Source organism: Pan troglodytes, chromosome 2, assembly GCF_028858775.2.
Source record: "Pan troglodytes isolate AG18354 chromosome 2, NHGRI_mPanTro3-v2.0_pri, whole genome shotgun sequence".
Lineage (NCBI taxonomy): Eukaryota > Metazoa > Chordata > Mammalia > Primates > Hominidae > Pan > Pan troglodytes.
The window spans coordinates 152,049,520-152,068,187 of record NC_086015.1 but is presented as its reverse complement, the minus strand read 5'-3'; the positions used below and the strand labels follow the sequence as shown (position 1 = coordinate 152,068,187).

Here is an 18,668-nt window from a genome sequence, read left to right as displayed (position 1 = left end):
AACAGAAAAACTTAGTATATTAAGTTAAAAGGGTTAAAAGCTGGTATCAATTAGTTTTTTTAATAAATATATATTTTTATACTTTAAGTTCTAGGGTACATGTGCACAGCGTGAATTACATATTTTCAATTTGTTAACTTTTACATTTCTGCCACAACCTTCTTGAAACAGTAACAAAACCGAAAAAGTCATCAATAACCATCACAAATAATAGAATGTTATCTTTAAAGCCACGAATAAGAATGTTTTTTGCTCACTTATGTACGTGATTTTTAAATTTCAATGGAGTTTATTTGAGATATTGTGGTAATATCATAAATAAAATCAAGTTAATGGTGAGCAGTAGTAAATCCTGCTCTGCAATATAACATCACTGACATCAACAGGCTCTTTCTTTATCTCAGCCAGAAGCAGACCTTTTGAGTTAAAGTACCAAGTCAGGTAATGGAGGTATAAAATGGCAAGTTCAAAAAAAAAAAAAAATGAACTAGTGTTTAGCAGTGTTTTGACAATGAGGGTCTCAACAAAGGGGAATCCTGGCATAACATGGCCTGGGGAAGTTAAAATGGGATCCCTCTGTACATCAAACTATGAAATGTTTGAAAGTATAAAAACACATTTTCTTTTTTTTTTTTTGAGATGGAGTCTTGCTCTGTCACCCATGCTGGAGTGCAGTGGCGCGATCTTGGCTCACTGCAACCTCTGCCTCCCAGGTTCAAGTGAGTCTTCTGCCTCAGCCTCCCGAGTAGCTGGGACTACAGGCACATGCCACCATGCCCAGGTAATTTTTGTATTTTTAGTAGAGATGGGTTGTCACCATATTGGCCAGGCTGGTCTCTAACTCCTGACCTCATGAGCCACCTGCCTTGGCCTCCCAAAGTGCTGGGATTACAGGCGTGAGCCACTGCGCCTGGCCAACACATTTTATTTTCTAAATTACACATTGATTTATGATATTCATTGCTGGGCTTCCTTCTCATTCACTGCCCAGGGCCCAGACTGTGCATGGCCCATGGTTGCTGCTCAATATATTCAGATTTTCTCTTACTTCTCTGTGGGGCCAGAATGACTCATTTCTGCATCTTTGGCTATTTGAGATTCTTTTCTCTTTGATTTAAACTGTATTCTACTGCTCTGCTTGTGCTTTCTCTGAGGAAGAATTTTTTTCATAAAGAATTATTTATTGTATATTTTTAATTGCTGTACTTCTGACATACCAATGACATACCAATTGCTGTATTTCTGACATACCAATGACTTTTTTTTTTGGTCTCCTTTTATGTATCAGGAAAATTCAAATACATAAAAGGAGGCCAGCGCCAGTAGCTCATGAGATCTGGGCCGATTACCTGTCAGTAGTGATGACGTGTGGCTAGACCATTCATGCCTCCTCATGTGGGCTCTGTGCTTATGAGGGGCTGGTTTTGGAGATGGTAGATATAGGTAATTGTTATTCTTATAGCTAAGAGCAAATGTAAGGTAGATGTTGAACTGCCAAGTTTGATTCTATCACCTCTGTAAACAGGCTTCGATAATGTGTTTGGAAGTAACTGTGATCTGTATCTTACAGAAAGAGCTTTCGTTTTGGGGGGCCCAATTAAAAATAGGTCCATTGTAATACTTTCCTCTACTTCAAGGCTCCCAAAACTTTGAATATCCAACAAATTTCAATATTTGCCAAGGACTTACTCATAGTGCATTTTATTTTGATCCAAGGCAGACTGGATGGCTTGGGATTCCTTCTCACTAACTCGGAAATCCACCATCATATTAGCAGCTACGTGGTGGGTGGCACTTGGATACCAGAAGTCAAGCTGCAGAGATAAGCTCAATGTTAGTCAGAGTTTATTTGCTTATGCAACACTTATTGATTAAGAAATGATCATGTCTCATACACCATGAAAGGAATTTGGGGCTCAGCATAACTAAGATACAGATCCTTCTTTTAATAAGTTTATGGGATTTTTGCAAATATGTTTAAGAACTGTTGAATATTAGGGAGGAGGAAAGAAACCTTCCTAGTGCCTGATCACTTTTTTTTTTTTTTTTAAGGACTTCAGGTCTATCAAGTTAAAAAGGATGGGCAGATGTTTTGGTTAATTTTTTTCTTCCACAATTTTGGGATTGAATGGGATCACAATTCATCTAGCCACAGAATCTGCCTCTAATTGGAAATTTAAGTTAAATATCTGGTTAGTTAGTCCTCAAAACCTGATATCCCTATAAACTCTGGAAATCCTGATACAAGATATTGTATCAAACAGTCGGCATAGACCCCCAGCAATGTCATTTTTCTAGCAATATGTCCTTGGGCAAGTTACTAGGACTCTTTAAATTTTACTCCTCTCTTCTGAAATAATGGGGCAAATAAGGGTCCACTGGGAAGTGTTGTGAAGATTGTGAAATAGGTCTGAGGTCTGGGGCATGAAGACAGTTAACAGGTGCAAATTTTTTTTTTTTCCTTTCTCTTCCTCTAGCTGACAATTTCAAAAATTTGGTATATGAGCTCAGAAGTATAGCATTCAGATCAAAATAATTTCGAGCTGGGTGTTGTGGCTCACGACTGTAATCCCAGCACTTTGGGAGGCTGAGGTGCGGATCACCTGAGGTCGGGAGTTCGAGACCAGCCTGACCAACATGGAGAAACCCCACTTCTATTAAAAATACAGAATTAGCCAGGCATGGTGGCACATGCCTGTAATCTCAGCTACTCGGGAGGCTGACGCAGGAGAATTGCTTGAACCTGGGAGGTGGAGGTTGCAGTGAGCCGAGATCTCGCTATTGCACTCCAGCCTGGGCAACAAGAGCAAAACTCTGTCTCAGAAAAAACACAAAAAACAAAAACAAAAGCAAACATTGAAAAGATTCCAGTTCTTGTGGTTCTTCAAAATCATACTCAATTGTGAAACTAAATGAAGTACAAGTCCCCAGCCTGGGAAATGTGAAGGAAAAGCTCAATTTCCACCCCTGCTTGTGTATGTGTTCAGGTCTGCCTGGCTGTTTCTTGATTGAGTCCCCCTCTACCTCGAGGTCAATCAAGTGACAATATGAGGCTGCTATGAACCAACCAATGTTTATTTTGATCAAAAAGCTACATCATGAGTTGGACATATGAGAGATGTAGTGTGATGCAAAGGCAAGTTAGGCAGAGCCATCTTATCACAATAGACATTTCTGTGTTCTAGCAGGGTAATGTGCAGCAGGAGCTTAGAGCTTAGTGAACTTTCATTTATTAAGCACGAGGCAAAGAGCTGGGTGCCACAGTTGTAGAGACTAATAAGGGACTTATGAGATGCGAAAGGTTTGGTGTGGAACACAGAGTCATACATGCATGTTTCCCACATGTTAACCAATGCCAGAGGAAGGAACCGGGTATTCCAGGAGCACAAGGAGCAGCCAAAACTGAGTCACGAGAGTTGATGAACAGAAGAGACGTCCTGCAGGAGACACTGCCTGAGTTGGATCTTGAGAAATAAGTAGGACTTACCCAGGTCAAAAGGGAGAGAAACACATTTTCATGAGAAAAGATGTACAGGGCCAAGGTGGGTGAGATTTTGGTGTTTATGGGGCTTGAAGGGTGTGGAAGAAGGTGGAGGAGCAGGATATTGAAGAGGCTGGTAGTTTGGCAGATCATAAAATGCTTTGAATGCTATACCAATACCAAAAGAAAATGCTTCTGACTGGGCATGGTGGCTCATGCCTGTAATCCCAGCATTTTGGGAGGCTGAGGTGGGTGGATCACTTGAGGTCAGGAGTTTGAGACCAGCTGGGCAACATGGCAAAACCCCGTCTTCACTAAAAACACAAAAATTAGCCGGGGATGGTGGTGGGCACCTGTAATCCCAGCTAATAGGGAGGCTGAGGCAGGTGAATCACTTGAACCTGGGAGTCGGAGGTTGCAGAGATTGTGCCTCTGCACTCCAGCCTGGGTGTCTCAAAACAAAAACAATAACAAACAAAAAACGCTTCTATGGTGCTTAATATGGCAGGCCTGCTTCTAAGTGCTATCAAACGCTTACTTATTCTTTGTAGCAACCCTAGGAAGTAGCTATGACTATTATCCCCATTTTATAGCAGAAGAAATTGAGACCCAGAGATGTTGAGTAAGTTGCCTAAGGCTACAGAGCTAGCGTAGAGCTTGGATTTGAATGTAAGCGTTTGACTTTGAAGAAAATGCTTTTTCCATACTAGGCTGCTTCTTAGTAATGACCCTCAAATGGAGGAATGCAATTGTCAAGTTTTAGAGTGAGCAATCAGGTTGCAATGCAGAGTTGGCTTTGTAGGAGTCAAGACTAGAGCCCTGATTGCTAGTTAAGGGACTATGGAAATTCTCCTTGCAAGAGGTAGAGTGAACATGAACTTGGCAGTGGCAGTGGAATGGAGGGCAATGTGTGGATTTGAGAAACATCTGGGAGTTAGAATAGACAGGGCCTTTGATTGATTTGATGTAGAGGTAACTGTATGTTCAACTGGAATAAATCCCAGACCCAGTTCTGCGTTTAAATCTGATGTGTAATCTTGGTCATTTAATTTATTGTCTTTGCACTTTTGCTCTTCTGTTTCAAATGAGTTACATTATAACCCTGACGTTGAGAATCTGCTGGAGAATTTGAAATGGCATATATAAGGTGGCTGGTGCAACATAAATAGGAGCAGCTGAATACATGATAAAATTATATTAAACTGTTGGATTTTAAAGGATTGATCTAACTTTAAAAGTCTTATTTGAAAATGTACCTGCTCTTGGAAAGGGTCACATCTTGATATTAGCCAGTGCCTCAACGTTTTCAGTTAGTACTCAAGAGAAATTATGGCACCAGAGGAGATGAGGGTCGGAGTGGGGAGAATGGAGAGGGAATGGCACCCGTAGGCAAGAGAAAGATGCCCTGATAAGGAGGCCAAGAACAGCTCCTGATTTCATAGTTTTACCTTGAAAAAGCTGGTGTTTGAAAAGCTTTTGGGAGGAAAAACAGAAGTGGTAGTCTTGGAAACCAAGACCAAAACCAGAACAGGTGAAGTATTGGACATTGGCTGAATTATCCAGATAGCTCCTGCTTTCCCCTTATGTTCAATAGTCTTTTGTAGTCCCGTGGGCATTAACAGTAAAATAAGAAGAAGCATCTTTTAGAGAACAGTAAGAAAAGATAAAATATCCCTCTAAATGCTTACCTCATTGGTTTTGGCCAAGTCCTTTATGATGTCTGCTTGTTTTTCATCCTGGGGCTTCACGCGGAACACCTTCTCCCTTTGTGGAGGCAAATGAAAAAAAAAAAGTGAACTGTAAGGAAACAACCTTTAATTCTCTTCTACACAGAGACTGGAACACAGGAAGTAAGATTTACCTGTCAAAGCGGACGGGAGCAATTGCAAGAGTGGTAGCAATCAAACCCACAGGCAGGATGAGCCTCATGGTTCTTCTTTGCCTGCCTTGAGACCCTCTGGCAGTTTTATGCCTCAGCCCTTATCTTGATGAGCAGCTGATTTCCTCTTAGGGTTCTGTTGCACAAACTGTTCCCCTTCTTCCCCCACACCAGGTTTTTTTTTTTCCAGCTGGAGAGGGAAAAACACTAACCCACCAAGCACATGCTACTTATCTACCTTTTGCAATAGGAAATACCCATTTTACAGATACAGGATGGGAAGCAAATGCCTTTAGCAAATAACTTGGCCAAGGTAACAGAGAAAGTATGTTCACAGAGCTGGGATTTACTAGTTCTATCTGTTCTAAAATACTACTCTACCATTCTGCTTGAATTGAATGATGGAAGAAATTAGTTTTAAAATTTGCACTTGGAGACTGAGATGAATTTGGGTATCTGGCCATAAAATCTTGGTGAGTGGTTCGTAATAATGTAAAATATATTTTTGAAGCTAGAATGTAAGTTGTGAAATTAAAAACATTTAAATTGACTGGGCACGGTGGCTCACGCCTGTAATCCCAGCAGTTTGGGAGGCCGCGGCAGGTGGATCATCTGAGGTCAGGAGTTCGAGACCAGCCTGGCCAACGTGGTGAAACCCTGTCTCTACTAAAAAATACAAAAATTAGCTGGGCATGGTGGCAGGTGCCTTAATCCCAGCTACTTGGGAGGCAAAAAAAAAAAAAAATTTAAATTACAAAATATAAATGTACTAAAAATGCTGTAAGTACTATGGCGAACATTGAAGTGTTCACCGTTTAGATTTTACAATGATAACATTTTTGTTATATTTTTCCTGTACTTCTCTGGGTAAAGAAATAAACACTAAAGACCTAAAGCACTGCCCTAACTCTTTGCCCTTCTCTTCTGTCTGTCCTCAGAGGTGACCCCTATTTCTAAGGCAACTTGAGAACTCCCTGAGAGCAAGAAAATATCAATGCTGTAATGTTTATTAATTGGACACTGTCTTCAGAGCCTGGATGCTGTAATTGCCAAATAATGCCTTTTGAGAGTTGAATTAATGAAAGCCACCTATAGATCATTTACAACCATCTCTGGAGGGATCTTTAGTCTTGAACACAACTTGGTTAATTATGGGAGAATAACACCTTTACCTAGAATCATAGGTAACCTAAAAGAGTAAGTGAATTTATCTAATCAGTTAACTTATTAGAATTTCCTTTTTGAAAACCACCTCTTCACATTGACAAACGTATAGCTGACTGTAGATAAAACTTCTCAGAGTCACGCTTATGTATTATCAAAATAGTGTGGTTGGAGACACGCCCCTGTTGTATATACAGCAGCAGTAATTCCATTCTTCTCTATCTGATGGGTGTGTGGTAGAACTCGGGACTTTTTTTTATTTCCCCAAATGGATTTTCTGGCTCCAGCCTTGCAGGTAAGGAAGAGGAGGGTTTTACAAATGCCTTCATGTTCTTGACACTGGGCAAGCTCACCAGCACTGAGAACTCCCAAAGCAAATGCTTGCTCCATTGCTTTTGACTAAAGATACTTTTGACCAGGGAACAGTGAAAAAGAAAGACCTTGACTTTGGGTTTCGACAGACATCACTTCAATGTGGCTCCCACACACTAGCTACATCCCCTTGAGCAGGCTGCCTAGTTATTCTGGGCCTTTGTTTCCTCATTTGTAAAATGGGAATGCTAATGTGACCCTAACAAGTGGCTGTGAGGCTTAGTGAGGCAGGATATGTTAGGGACTTCGTGGTAGGTGCTAAAAAACATGTCCATGCTCTCTAGACAGTTGATAAAATGTTTATGTGCTGTTAACAGAGACTTCCAGTGGGCCACTGCCAGCCTGCAGAACCGGTATCAAAATAGATCATGTGGCAGATTAAAGTGGTGGCCGTGACCTTTAGGGATAAAATATGTCTCTGTATTTGTTTTAATGTGGACTACTTCAAGAATTTTTTTAATGTTATAGCTTTACTTTTTAGAGTTTTATTTTCTTATTCTAAAAATTATAAATGCCCATTGAAAACGATTCTGGAAAATACAGGAAACGTGAAAGAGGAAAAATAGAACTCCTCTTAATTTTAGAATTCTGTTATATTTTCTTGAAGCCGTTTCCTCTGTGACTGGTTTTAAAATTGTGTGGAGAAAGCTTCTATGTCTGTTTTTCAGGTCAAGTAGGAAGAACACTTTTATTTTATTTGGGGAATCTAGGTGAGTGCTTTGAGGACCTTGGTATTTCTCAGGATAAGACTTTGTTAATAAATAAAAGTACATCTTTGGCTTCTTAATAGATTACATATTGGCAATTTCTTCTTTCTGGAATATGATATAAACATGTGATGTGTTTGAGACTCCCGCTGCCTCTCCAATCTATTTAGCCTCTGAAGAAAAGTACAATAGATGGATTTCAATAATGTTCTAGAGCTTTTTCTCAGAACAAGTGCTATTTCTTGGCAAGCATAGATCAGTGCTGCCTTATATTACTGCATCAAGGTTTATAAAAGGTCTTGGCATATGTGTGGGTAGGATGAATAATTGTCAAACCCCGTATCATTTTAGGATTGACTATGTAAGACTGTGATGTTTCACAGATTAAATCAACCTCTTTAAAAAGTAACTTAGAGGTGAATACTTCATGCAGCCATAATTTTCCATCTTTCTTGAGCTCTGCACTTTCTATGGTATTTGTAGTAGTGCACGTCTAGCCATGATTTAAAATATCACCATATAGTTTAGCTATGCTTTTCTCTATATATTTTTAATCATTATCACTCAGCAGAACCCTTTTTGCCCCCAAATTAACATGTTAACTTGCTATGGTCTGCCTTCTTTTCCTTCTAGAAATTCTCTCTTTGACCGGTTCATATAGGTCAGCTTGCAGAATAAGATGAACAAATGGCATATGATTCTAGGTATGTAGGAATTCCATAATCCAGATGAGAAAATCAGTCTTGCTATTTTCTACCCACACCATTTGAGAAAGAAAGATTCAGGGGCTACTCTTGTGCTGTTGGTTCACTGTTGCTTTGGGAGCTGAGAGCTTGGAGCTGAAGGAAAGGCTCAGAGCCTGCTCTGGGATCTCAGGGTGGGAGTGGGATAAAAGAGGGAGAAGAAGAGGTATCCCCCCAACCTGGGGCTCTCAGGTGGGCAAGGCTGGGTGGACTCACAGCAGTCTCTGATTAGCTGGTCAGATACTACTACAGTGAAGACTAAGGCAGATTTCTGTTTCTGTTTTTCTTGGTTTTGCCCAGGCAAGTGGAAATTCTACCCAGCTTCCTGTTAACTTTCAGTAGACAGTGGTCATAGTAAAAATTTCTCAGGTGCAGGACATCTCAGATACATGGGATTTCAAATAAGAATATTTGCATATTTGCTTTCCTATTCTTTGTTCTTACCCTTAAAAATTCCTTGGAATTTTAAAAAAGCAGTCCACATATATTATTCCTAATTTCTATTTTAAAGTTTTCAATTTAGGGAATTAGGAGAGTTCTTTGTGGTTTGCCAAGATTTCCATACTTTGGGCCACAGCATCCCTTAGTCAGGGGTTGGTGTTACTTGCCAGAGATAGCACAAGGGAGTATCCTGTGGAGCAGGAGTTTAATGATACATCTCCAGCAAGATTACCTCACTCAGGTAACTATGGCTATGTTAGCCCTCCAATACACAAAGTGGATATAACTTAAAGAGTAGGAGGAAGAATATTTAGCTAAATTACATCTATTTTTAAATTACCACTAATGTTGCTGACAAATTAATGGGTTTTTTTTTTTTTGCACGTATGGTTCTCTCTCTATTTAAATGATGTATTACTAAAAGAGTTTGAAGATGATTGTGTGACACATTGTAGCAGCTGCACTGCTACCACCTAGTGGACAATTAATGCAATTAATTATTCTTTGGCTTGACAACTTTCACAAACCGTTGCTACTTCAATGGATTCTCTTTATGAACAGAACACTGTTATAGATATTTTAACACATCATGCCCAATATGGAGTCTCATTTTTCTTGAAGCCATATAGAAAGTAATAAGTTAATAGTATATGAAAGTAGACTACAGAAAGTCTATAGAAAGTAATGAGTTAATAGTCTATTATTTTTATGTAAGAGATGCCCCTAAATCATAAGTTTAATACATCTCATTCCATTTTAAAATTTGAACTTGGCACAATACTTCCCAACACAGCATGTTCAATTCCAATCCTGGAAAACATCAAGTCCTGGAGTGATTTTTGCCACTTTCATTGGTCCAAGTGGTCCAGTCAGGGTCCCTGGTATCCTCTTGTCTCACTTCTGATCTGCTTTCCACACCCTAGCCTAGTTGGTGTTCCAAAAACACTGTAACCATGTCATTGATGACTTAATATCTTCAATGGATTTTCATTGTTCTTAGACCAGTGTCCCCAGTCCTTAACGTGACCTCTAAGCTCTGCCTGACATGGTTCCTACCACCCTCCCCAGCCTGTACACATGCTCCTCTTTCCTCAGCTCTCTAAATTTCACCCTCACTGACTTTCTTCTTACACTTTTGGGATAGCCACAGGCCTGGAAGGGGTGCTCCCTTTGTCTAGCTAACTGTGACTTATTTCTCAGGTTACAGCAGTTTCTGAGGGAGGCTTCTCCCGTACATCAAGCAGGTAGACTTTTTGTATGTTCTTTTTGTGTAGTTCATCCAGCACTTATTTGATTAATGTAAATTAGATTACTAATTAATAAATTGTTAATTAATGAGTTAATTATTTGTGTAATGGCTGTCTTTCCAAAGGGCCTATACACCCATTAAGGGCAGAAATGTTATCTTTCTTTTTCATTGTTCCGTCTTCAATTGCTTAGCAAAGTGCATGGCATGTAGTAGACAGCCGATAAAATAACTTTAATGAGCTGAGACGAAAGCTAGACCAAGAAAGATGGTGTCTTTTCATGTATGCCAGGTTTAACAGTCCTAAATTTCCCTTTACATTTCTTCTTAGCTCACAAGCCTCCCACTATAATCAGTGCATCTACACCCTGATGGTCTCAGCCAGCACCCCAGGATGTTAACTCCTATACAGCTGACCGGATCCTCACTGTGCACGGCTTGCTTAGTCATTCATTCACATCAGTGTTTCCCCAAAGAAGTAGACCATATGTCAAGTTTTCCAATGGTAATGATTCACTTTTATTATGATCAATACGAAAAGATCTACCTAGTTTAATAGACCCAGAAGCTTAAAAGAAAGATTGGGATCTGCAAAACATCCAGGCAAACCAAAATAAGAATTCAAGAAAGAAAAGAAATGAAAAATGAGAATTTTGAAACAAGGCCATCAGCTTTCTCAACTAGTACAGGTGTTCCAGGACGTAGCTGGCAACATACTTGATTGCCAGGAAGGTCTCCTCGCAGGTAGCCCGGATCTGGGATTCTGGAAGGAGAAAGCCATATCTGCCTGTATCTCGAAGTTCAAAGGTGAAGGAATATCTGATTCCTTGGTCGTAAGCCCAGTCGTCAGAGCCCCCAGCAGCAGGATCTGAAATGTGCAAACAGCAGTGAAAAAAACTTTAAATCTAGGAAGGAGCTTTAAAAAATTGCCAGTTTCTTTTTTTCATTACAAATGTTTCACTGTGCAAAATATTTTGAGTAGGCCAATTTTCTAGTAAACTGGATCATAAATGTTATGGGGGCTGTTTTAAAAAATTACTCCAACCTTATTAAATGTATCACCACTTCACTTTGTAGAAATGATGTGTTTAAATACTTCAGAAAGTACGTAATCTGTAATGCGAAATTCCCAGTGTGCTTGTATGCTATGGTAAACTACACTTTATATGTGAAAGGATGTGTATCTCTCAGGAAAATAAGGAAAGCCGTATGATGATTGGCAAGAGGAGAAAACTCTAAACCTGGCTGAAACTGTGCCAAATGATAAGATTGAAGAAGCTGAGGGCAGGGCTATTGCCTTCATTTTCATATTTTTAGTGTTTATCTAGCATAGGGCCTGGTGTAGATAAGGTATTTGTTATTAATTTATTCAATAACAATCATGTTGTCACTAACACATAGAATATGTATTAATTAATTCATTTGTTCATTTATTCACTCATCTGTTTTTTCAATCAACAATTGTATAGCCCCCACTGAACAGCAGGCTATGGGCTCAACTCTGAAGATGCCAGAACAAAGGAGAGATGTTGGCTCTGCCCTCCAAAGTCTTACAGTGTAATGGAAAAAGAAACCTAGTTGAACTGAATAAAACATGCACCAAGTTCACCATCTATAAATAGGTGGGCTATCTCCGCTAGAAACCCCTTAAGAAAACAGTATGCCTCATATGATTAAGAGCAGTTTTTTAAAAATAATAAAAATAAAATTGTATTTTGCATGAAGGCTTAAAATAAATCCCAACAATTCAGGACTGGAGCCTCTCCAACTGCACTGGAGGCCACTTGATGATGAGACTGGGTCTTTTTTCATGTGTGTGTTTCAATTTCTTTCCAACCTCAGGCAGAAAGAAACCATTTGAAGGCAAAGGAAGATATACGTAGAAATTGAAAATGAGGCCTGTGGAATGTGCCTTCCAGATAAATCTAAGCTGCAGCACCCACAGCTCTCGGGTCTAGCCCCTAGTGCTCTAGCCACTTGCTTGCATACACTGAGTGTCTAATTAGGGACTGGTGTCTACCTCTTGAAGGTGACTTGTGCCTCAGGTAGCCCTGGTACTTGTTTGTCGTCTGTTTAGCCAAAAAAACACTCTGTCTTTTTTTTTTTTGAGATGGAGTTTTGCTCTCGTTGCCCAGGCTAGAGTGCAGTGGCAGGATCTCAGCTCACTGCAACCTCCGCCTCCCAGGTTCAAACGATTCTCCTGCCTCAGCCTCCCGAGCAGCTGGGATTACAGGTGCCCGCCACCATGCCTGGCTAATTTTTTGTATTTTTAGTAGAGGTGGGGTTTCACCATGTTGGGCAGGCTGGTCTCGAACTCCTGATCTCGGGATCTGCCTGCCTCGGCCTCCCAAAGTGCTGGGATTATAGGCATGAGCCACTGCACCCGGCTGAAAACACTCTGTCTTATATTTTCCTCCAGCAACAATCCTTTCAGATAAAACTTTTGTGTCATCATCTTGGGAAGTTAATTCTGATACTGTGGGGTTGGTTGGTCTTTGGGTGTGTTCTTTCCTTGTGCATCCTAATGTCACAGCACTTAGCACCTGTATCACAAAAGACTGCTTATTTTTGCTGCTTCCCTACTGCTAGTTCTTTAAAGACTGCCCTGATCTCCCTCCTTCCTTTTCTCTTTTCATCTTTTCTTCTCTCTATTCTTACTTTCTTGTTCTCTTAGTGCCTAGTAAGGCCCTGGCACATAGTAAGTGCTCAGTAGATGCTTACAGAGAGGAAATGTCTCTGTGGGTTGAAAAGGATATTTTTCTCCTCCCTTTTTATTTTGAGATAGGGTCCTGCTCTGTCACCCGGGCTGGAGTGCAATGGTGCAATTATAGCTCACTGTAACCTAGAACTCCTGGGCTCAAGTGACTCTCCTGCTTCAGCCTCCTGAGTAGCTGGGATTACAGGTGTGCATGACCAGCTAATTTTTAAATTTTTTTTAGAGAAAAGGTTGCTATGTTGTCCAGGCTTTCCCTCCTTTTTTTTTTTTTTTGAACAGAAAACTGATTACATATTTTAGAAAAATTTGCTGTGAGGCAAAAGCCACATGCTTTAAACTATCAGAAAAGAAAGGCCCCAGGAACCTTTTGTTGGCTTTTTAGGCACATGGTTCTTTGCACAGTTCTGAAGCCAAGACTCACAGATTGTTGTAGCTCCCGGGCCATATGTGTACTTGGTGCCGTGCAGTGAGGCAAGTTCTTTCACAGTAGCTTTAGCCAGGGCATTCTGCAAAAGAAACAGGAATAAGTAAGGAAATAAGTAAAAGCACACTGCCAAACAAATGCCCTGTACATTATTTTTAAGGCATTCAAAGCATGTAAGTAACAATTTGGATTGTATTATATGCTTATTCAGGACCCATTTTCATTTTTCTACTTAACCTAGTGATATGATCCAAGTAATTCTTGTGCAAGAATGTCTTCCCTAATACCCTCCCCAAGCATTCACTCTGAGCCTCTATTTATCTTGTCTTGTAAGAGTTTGTAACAGAAAAGCAGGAGACAAGGAAGTCTTTATGGTTGTGCAAAGAAGTCGTTTACCTGTTTGCAGGCAAACAAACCAAAACACACGCATGCAAAAACGCAAAGAAAACAAAGCAAAAAACAAAAAAAAAAAACAAAAAAAACACTTGGCAATGTGGCAGTTTATAAAGCCAGATTAAGTTACAATAGAGTTGTGTGAGTTAGGGCAGGAGCATTAGAAACTGCACATAGGAATGGCTAGTCAATGCAACATTCAGTGCCAGCATGAAAATGCTTAGGAATTGGCAGTTCCAAGGATGAGTGGTAGCTCCAGCTTGGAAATTTTTTAGACTAAAAAGTTAAGAGAATATTCATTCTATTTCAAAATGCAGAACATTTGAATTTCAGAATTTAAAAAAATTGTTAGGTATTAACTTACGTGTAATCTTTTTTCTTAGAAGCATCATCACCTTCTCATAAGAACCATTGCCCTCCAGTTCCCTGCACCCCACTCCTAGGGAAAGGCTCTCTGTGCTCAGAAACTCTGTGGTAAAACTCCACTGACATACTGCCTATTTAAATAAAACACTTGAGAAGCAAGGCCTGGCTCAGCTGTCTGGGGAATACAGATTTGAAAAACAAATTGTTTACTGCAGGAGAATTAGTCATAATTCATTCCGGTTATGAAACCGGCTATATTTCATACTTTGGCATTATAATTACTTCTTCTACATATGCCTGGAAAACTGTGAGGTTGGTGATGAAATCAGAATAATATGATTTTTACAAAGTGGGAATTTTCCTTTCCTTATTCTAATGTTGAAACCAGTTTAGTAGAATCTTATGTCAAACTGATGAGGGCGTGGCCGTAAGACTTCAAGGATTCCAATTCCTTTAGCATTAATACTTTATCAGCCAGGTGGTAAATTAGAAAACTTAAAAAGAGTTATTAAATGTAACTCATTATTTTCTGTTCTGGTCCACTGAAATGATGCAATCAGCTTCCTGGAACTAACATTATTCTCAGAGTTTTGGGTCGGTACTTGCAAATTTTAGGGTTCCATTTTCCTATTTCTAAACTGATAAACTAAGACATGCTTTCTCTAACTGCATGAAATCTTTACTGTTGTGGCCTAAATATATTGCTCCTCTTGTTTAATCTTATTGTAACAAAGACACTAGATTTAGATTTTTTTAACCCTTTGTTTAAACCCTTAGGTTCCACTGCCAATTGAAACCAGCACCAGTTAAACATTACGTAATGCTCATAATAGATTTAAAACCATCTTCTAGAGATGTGAAACATGGTGAGGCAATAGTTCTTTTTGTAGGTAAACATGATATTTTCTACCATTCTACAATTTCTTTACCTTGCCATTTATCAAAGGAAATCTCCAGTTAGTTATTTATCTGAAAGGCAGAACCTCTGATCTTAAAGAATTCTTATTCCTTCCCTGGTTGCCTTCTTCAGGCTTTACTTCAATTTTTCCTTAAGCCTTGAATTATTATTTTTAGTTAGTAGAAATATGATTCTTCAATATTAGTTCCAAACATATAAAGTTACGAAGACTAGAGAAGATTTAATAGTCATTGTCATTATCTATTGGACTCGTGTGTTGATTGATTGTCTTTCAAGTCTCTCAATATATTTACTGGTGCAATGTAGTAATACAGTTTTCAGACAAAACCAAAGGGGGCTACTTGTGATCTATTATCTCTTTTGACTTATTATATCAATTTAGACATGATTTCCATTAAGGCCACAGAAAAATGTTTAGTTGTCCTTTCCTCAAACCACACTCTGGGCACGTGAAGTGACATCCGAGTTTTCTCTACACCGTCATCGGCATCTTTTGGAAACAGTTGCTCTATTTTTTTTTTGATGCTGAAGCAATATCTGAGGTTGATGTGAGCTTAAAAAGGTTGTTATTTTATTCCTGTCACAGGTGCACACTGGAGGAACATTTAGTTTATGCCTAAGTTCTCAGCTCTTGTCCTCAGTTGCTCTCTCATTTTGATATCCACCTCATCTCTCATCTTCTGAAGATCACCTCATCACCACGTCTTCGATGGCTCTATCATGTCAAACCTCTTTTGGCAAAAACAGTTGTTGCAAACCAGGTCCGGCCTTGTCTCTCAGGCTACATTATTTGTTGTGCATTCCCATGTTCCTTCTGAGGTAGATTTCCCTGAATTACTTCCCTGTACACCCTTTCCTGCTTCTCTTGACCTCCATGACTGTGGGTACCCTTTTCTCTTCACTGGAATCCTCTTTCTCTCTTTGCTAATATGGATAATTGCTATTGTTTTTCCAGATTCAGTTTTAGTGTTATCTTCTTTGTGAAGCTGCCCCTACTCTCTTAGGAAGCATTGAGCACCTCTCCTTTTTGGGGGCCCACACTTTTATCAGGGTTCACTGTATGCTATAATCAGTTGTTTTTGCATCTATTTCCTCACCAGGTGAGCTCCTTGAAGGAAGGAATAGTTGGCTATTCATTTTGTATCCTCAGCAGATTGCACAGCACCTAGCACATGATTAGTCGACTGAGTCTAACCCTCTGGCTTAGGGGCATTATGAGTAATCAAGATTTGGGTGGAGGTGCAGAGTGCTGAGCTTTGCAGAGGCTGAACCCACCTGAGTGGAGATTGGGGATGCTTCTGGGGGAGGGCAGTGGTACCATTTATTGATGGTTGATAGGATGCCACATTTAGACATTGACATCTTCTGTGCATTTTACTTATTTCTATTAATTAAAAAAAAAGTCTATGAATCCTTTCTCTTAGCCCCTCCAAGGCCAAAAGACAAAAAAAGTCAGAACAGACATTAATCAAGTAAAATATCATATTTTAAATTCCAATTATGTTAACAAAAATCCCTGGAATCAGTGTGGGTCTTTTCTTTAGAAGAGTTCAAATAATTTCACAAATGTTACTCATTTATCTTCTCAACATTATCTGTCCATATTTCACCGACACAGAATTTTCTAGCAGAATGGAATGCCATCTGGGGCAGCAAGCTCAGTGGGAATGTTCCAATCAACCCAGATGACTGACCCCTGCCAAGAATGGTAGAGAGAAAGGTAATTCTTGCATTTGCTACAATTTAGAGTGGTAACTCTTTTCCCTTTACGTTTCTGTAAAAAGAGATGAGGGCAGATGACGGAAGAACCAAGAAGCAACGACACAGCAGAGAGCTCGGTCCATATCTTGAAACTCCAATTAGTGATGATTTCTATAAAACTTGCCTTTTGAGGGACATCTTACATTGTTTCTCAGTGGATTCAAAATCAGAACTAACATTTACATAAAAACTTAAGCTTTACAAAGAGCTCTTGATAAGAGCTAGATATTTTTATCCCCATTTTACAGATAAAAGAACTAACACTCACAGAGGATAAAAGAACTTGCTCAAGGGCACACAGCCCCATAAGTGGCTGACTTGAGCTAGCTTCTTCTTTCTTTAAATCCTCTGCTCTTTTTCACTTCTCCTTGTGGCCTTGGAATACTTCAAAAGAAGTGTTGCTGGAGCTGGTTTTACCAATTGTAAAGAACAGAAGGAAGCTAAATATAAACCAGCCTGAGAGAAAACTTTGCTTTCAGTCAAGGCCAAACATGGTCAGCCTTTATTAATCCTTAGCTATGAATTTTCACATCTTATGCATGTTCTCTTTTGTCATCTGTTTCCTCAAAATGAGGCCTTGGTCCTAGAGCAAAAGACAGAGAGAGTCTAAAATGTCACATCTAGCTCACAGCCCAAGAGACAAAGTAAAAGCTTAGTGTAATGTTTCTCCAGGCATTGAGTTCCAAGGGCCTGGTGAGATGAATAAGGAGAGGATATTCTTTTCCACTGACCTGCATTCCCATCGAATATATGATAAAGAAACTCCCCTTTCGTGACTGTGCACATAGCCCTTGTTCCCATCTCTTGTACACAGTCAGCATCATGACAGGGGGCTGCCTCTTCTAATCTTCCAGTGACCCATTATTACAGTATAAGGAAACAAAAGCTCCAAACCAACTATAAGGTATAAAACAATTTAAAGAAAATTTTCTGTAGAACTTTGTTTCTAACTGAAAGTTCTGAGTTTAGCCATCCCTATGGGTGAATATTTGTGATAAGAGAAACATCAAAATAATCCTTAACTGCAGTTTCCTTCCTTCCGTCCTGCGATAATGGGTAAATTACACCAAGGGACCAATAAGAAACTTAACTTTTATAATTTTGGTGCAAAAGAAGAAGCCCTTACGGTCTATAAGCAGGAACCAAGGAGAAAGCATTTGAGACCTGAAAAAGCAAATATGTTTTGAGAAAAAGGAGGCCCTGAGATTAGAGAAGGGCAAGGAGTTAGGAAAAAGTTTGGCTTAGGAGAACCAGGCCTGCCGATTTCCACAGAGCCCACGGGGAGTGTGGGAACGCTTTCACTGATGAAAACCAAACTTTTTATTTGGCTGATCTGCATACATATTTTTAAGCTCTTTGAAATTCAAGGGAAATGTGAAGTGTGAGTCAGCTGAAATTGCAAAGTCTAGAGAATGTATTTATTTATTTATTTATTTTTCTGATGGAAGTGGAGTTTCTCCCAAATAAATACTGTCTAATGGGGGATTTGTAGGTTCTCTTGCACTTGTAATTTGCAGAACATTGTAAAGTTTTGTGAAGAAAGTATAAGATCCTGTGAAAGGCGAGAGCCTTTGTCCAGGAATGTGACTTTGTTCTTATCTTTATTTAAAGCAAGTTTCTCAACCTTGGCACTCTTGACATTTTGGGCTGGATAATTTGTTGGGGATGGGAGGGCTGTTCCGTGCATTGTAGGATGTTTATCAGCATCCCTTGGCCTCTACTCACTAAATGCCAGTAGAGCTCGACAGTTATGACAACCAAAGAAGACTCCCAAACATTGCCAAATGTCATCTGGGGGTGGGAGTGGGAGTGGGGGGCAAAATTAGTTGAAATGGAAGTCATATAAAATATTTAGTTACGGTAAACTAGAATTTATTTTAGGAAAAAGATTAAAAAGAAAGACAACTGATTTTAAAGGTGCTATGAGAATGCCTTTTTCTCGTTGATGACATTACAGCTATCTTTTAAACACCTCTGCTAGGTCACTCTTGCTAAAACATCACTTTATTCCCAGAACGTTCAGGCTTAGCAAAAAATACAGACTGACCAGTTAAAT

At 39.5% G+C, this 18,668-nt stretch overlaps 2 protein-coding genes across 2 annotated transcripts in view; both read right to left on the bottom strand.

Moving 5' to 3' along the window:
- The window catches only part of CPA3 (carboxypeptidase A3), a 32,041-nt gene extending 26,511 nt beyond the window's left edge, over window positions 1-5,530 (bottom strand). The window contains exons 1-3 of the mRNA XM_526465.9: window positions 5,343-5,530; window positions 5,170-5,245; window positions 1,690-1,814 (exon numbers count right to left, since the gene is read on the bottom strand). Coding sequence (XP_526465.4) covers window positions 1,690-1,814; window positions 5,170-5,245; window positions 5,343-5,410 — 269 coding nt within the window. The 5' untranslated portion in view covers window positions 5,411-5,530. The remainder of the gene's footprint in view (window positions 1-1,689; window positions 1,815-5,169; window positions 5,246-5,342) is intronic.
- Window positions 5,531-10,528: 4,998 nt separating this feature from the next.
- The window catches only part of CPB1 (carboxypeptidase B1), a 32,261-nt gene continuing 24,121 nt past the window's right edge, over window positions 10,529-18,668 (bottom strand). The window contains exons 10-11 of the mRNA XM_516808.9: window positions 13,171-13,255; window positions 10,529-10,901 (exon numbers count right to left, since the gene is read on the bottom strand). Coding sequence (XP_516808.2) covers window positions 10,714-10,901; window positions 13,171-13,255 — 273 coding nt within the window. The 3' untranslated portion in view covers window positions 10,529-10,713. The remainder of the gene's footprint in view (window positions 10,902-13,170; window positions 13,256-18,668) is intronic.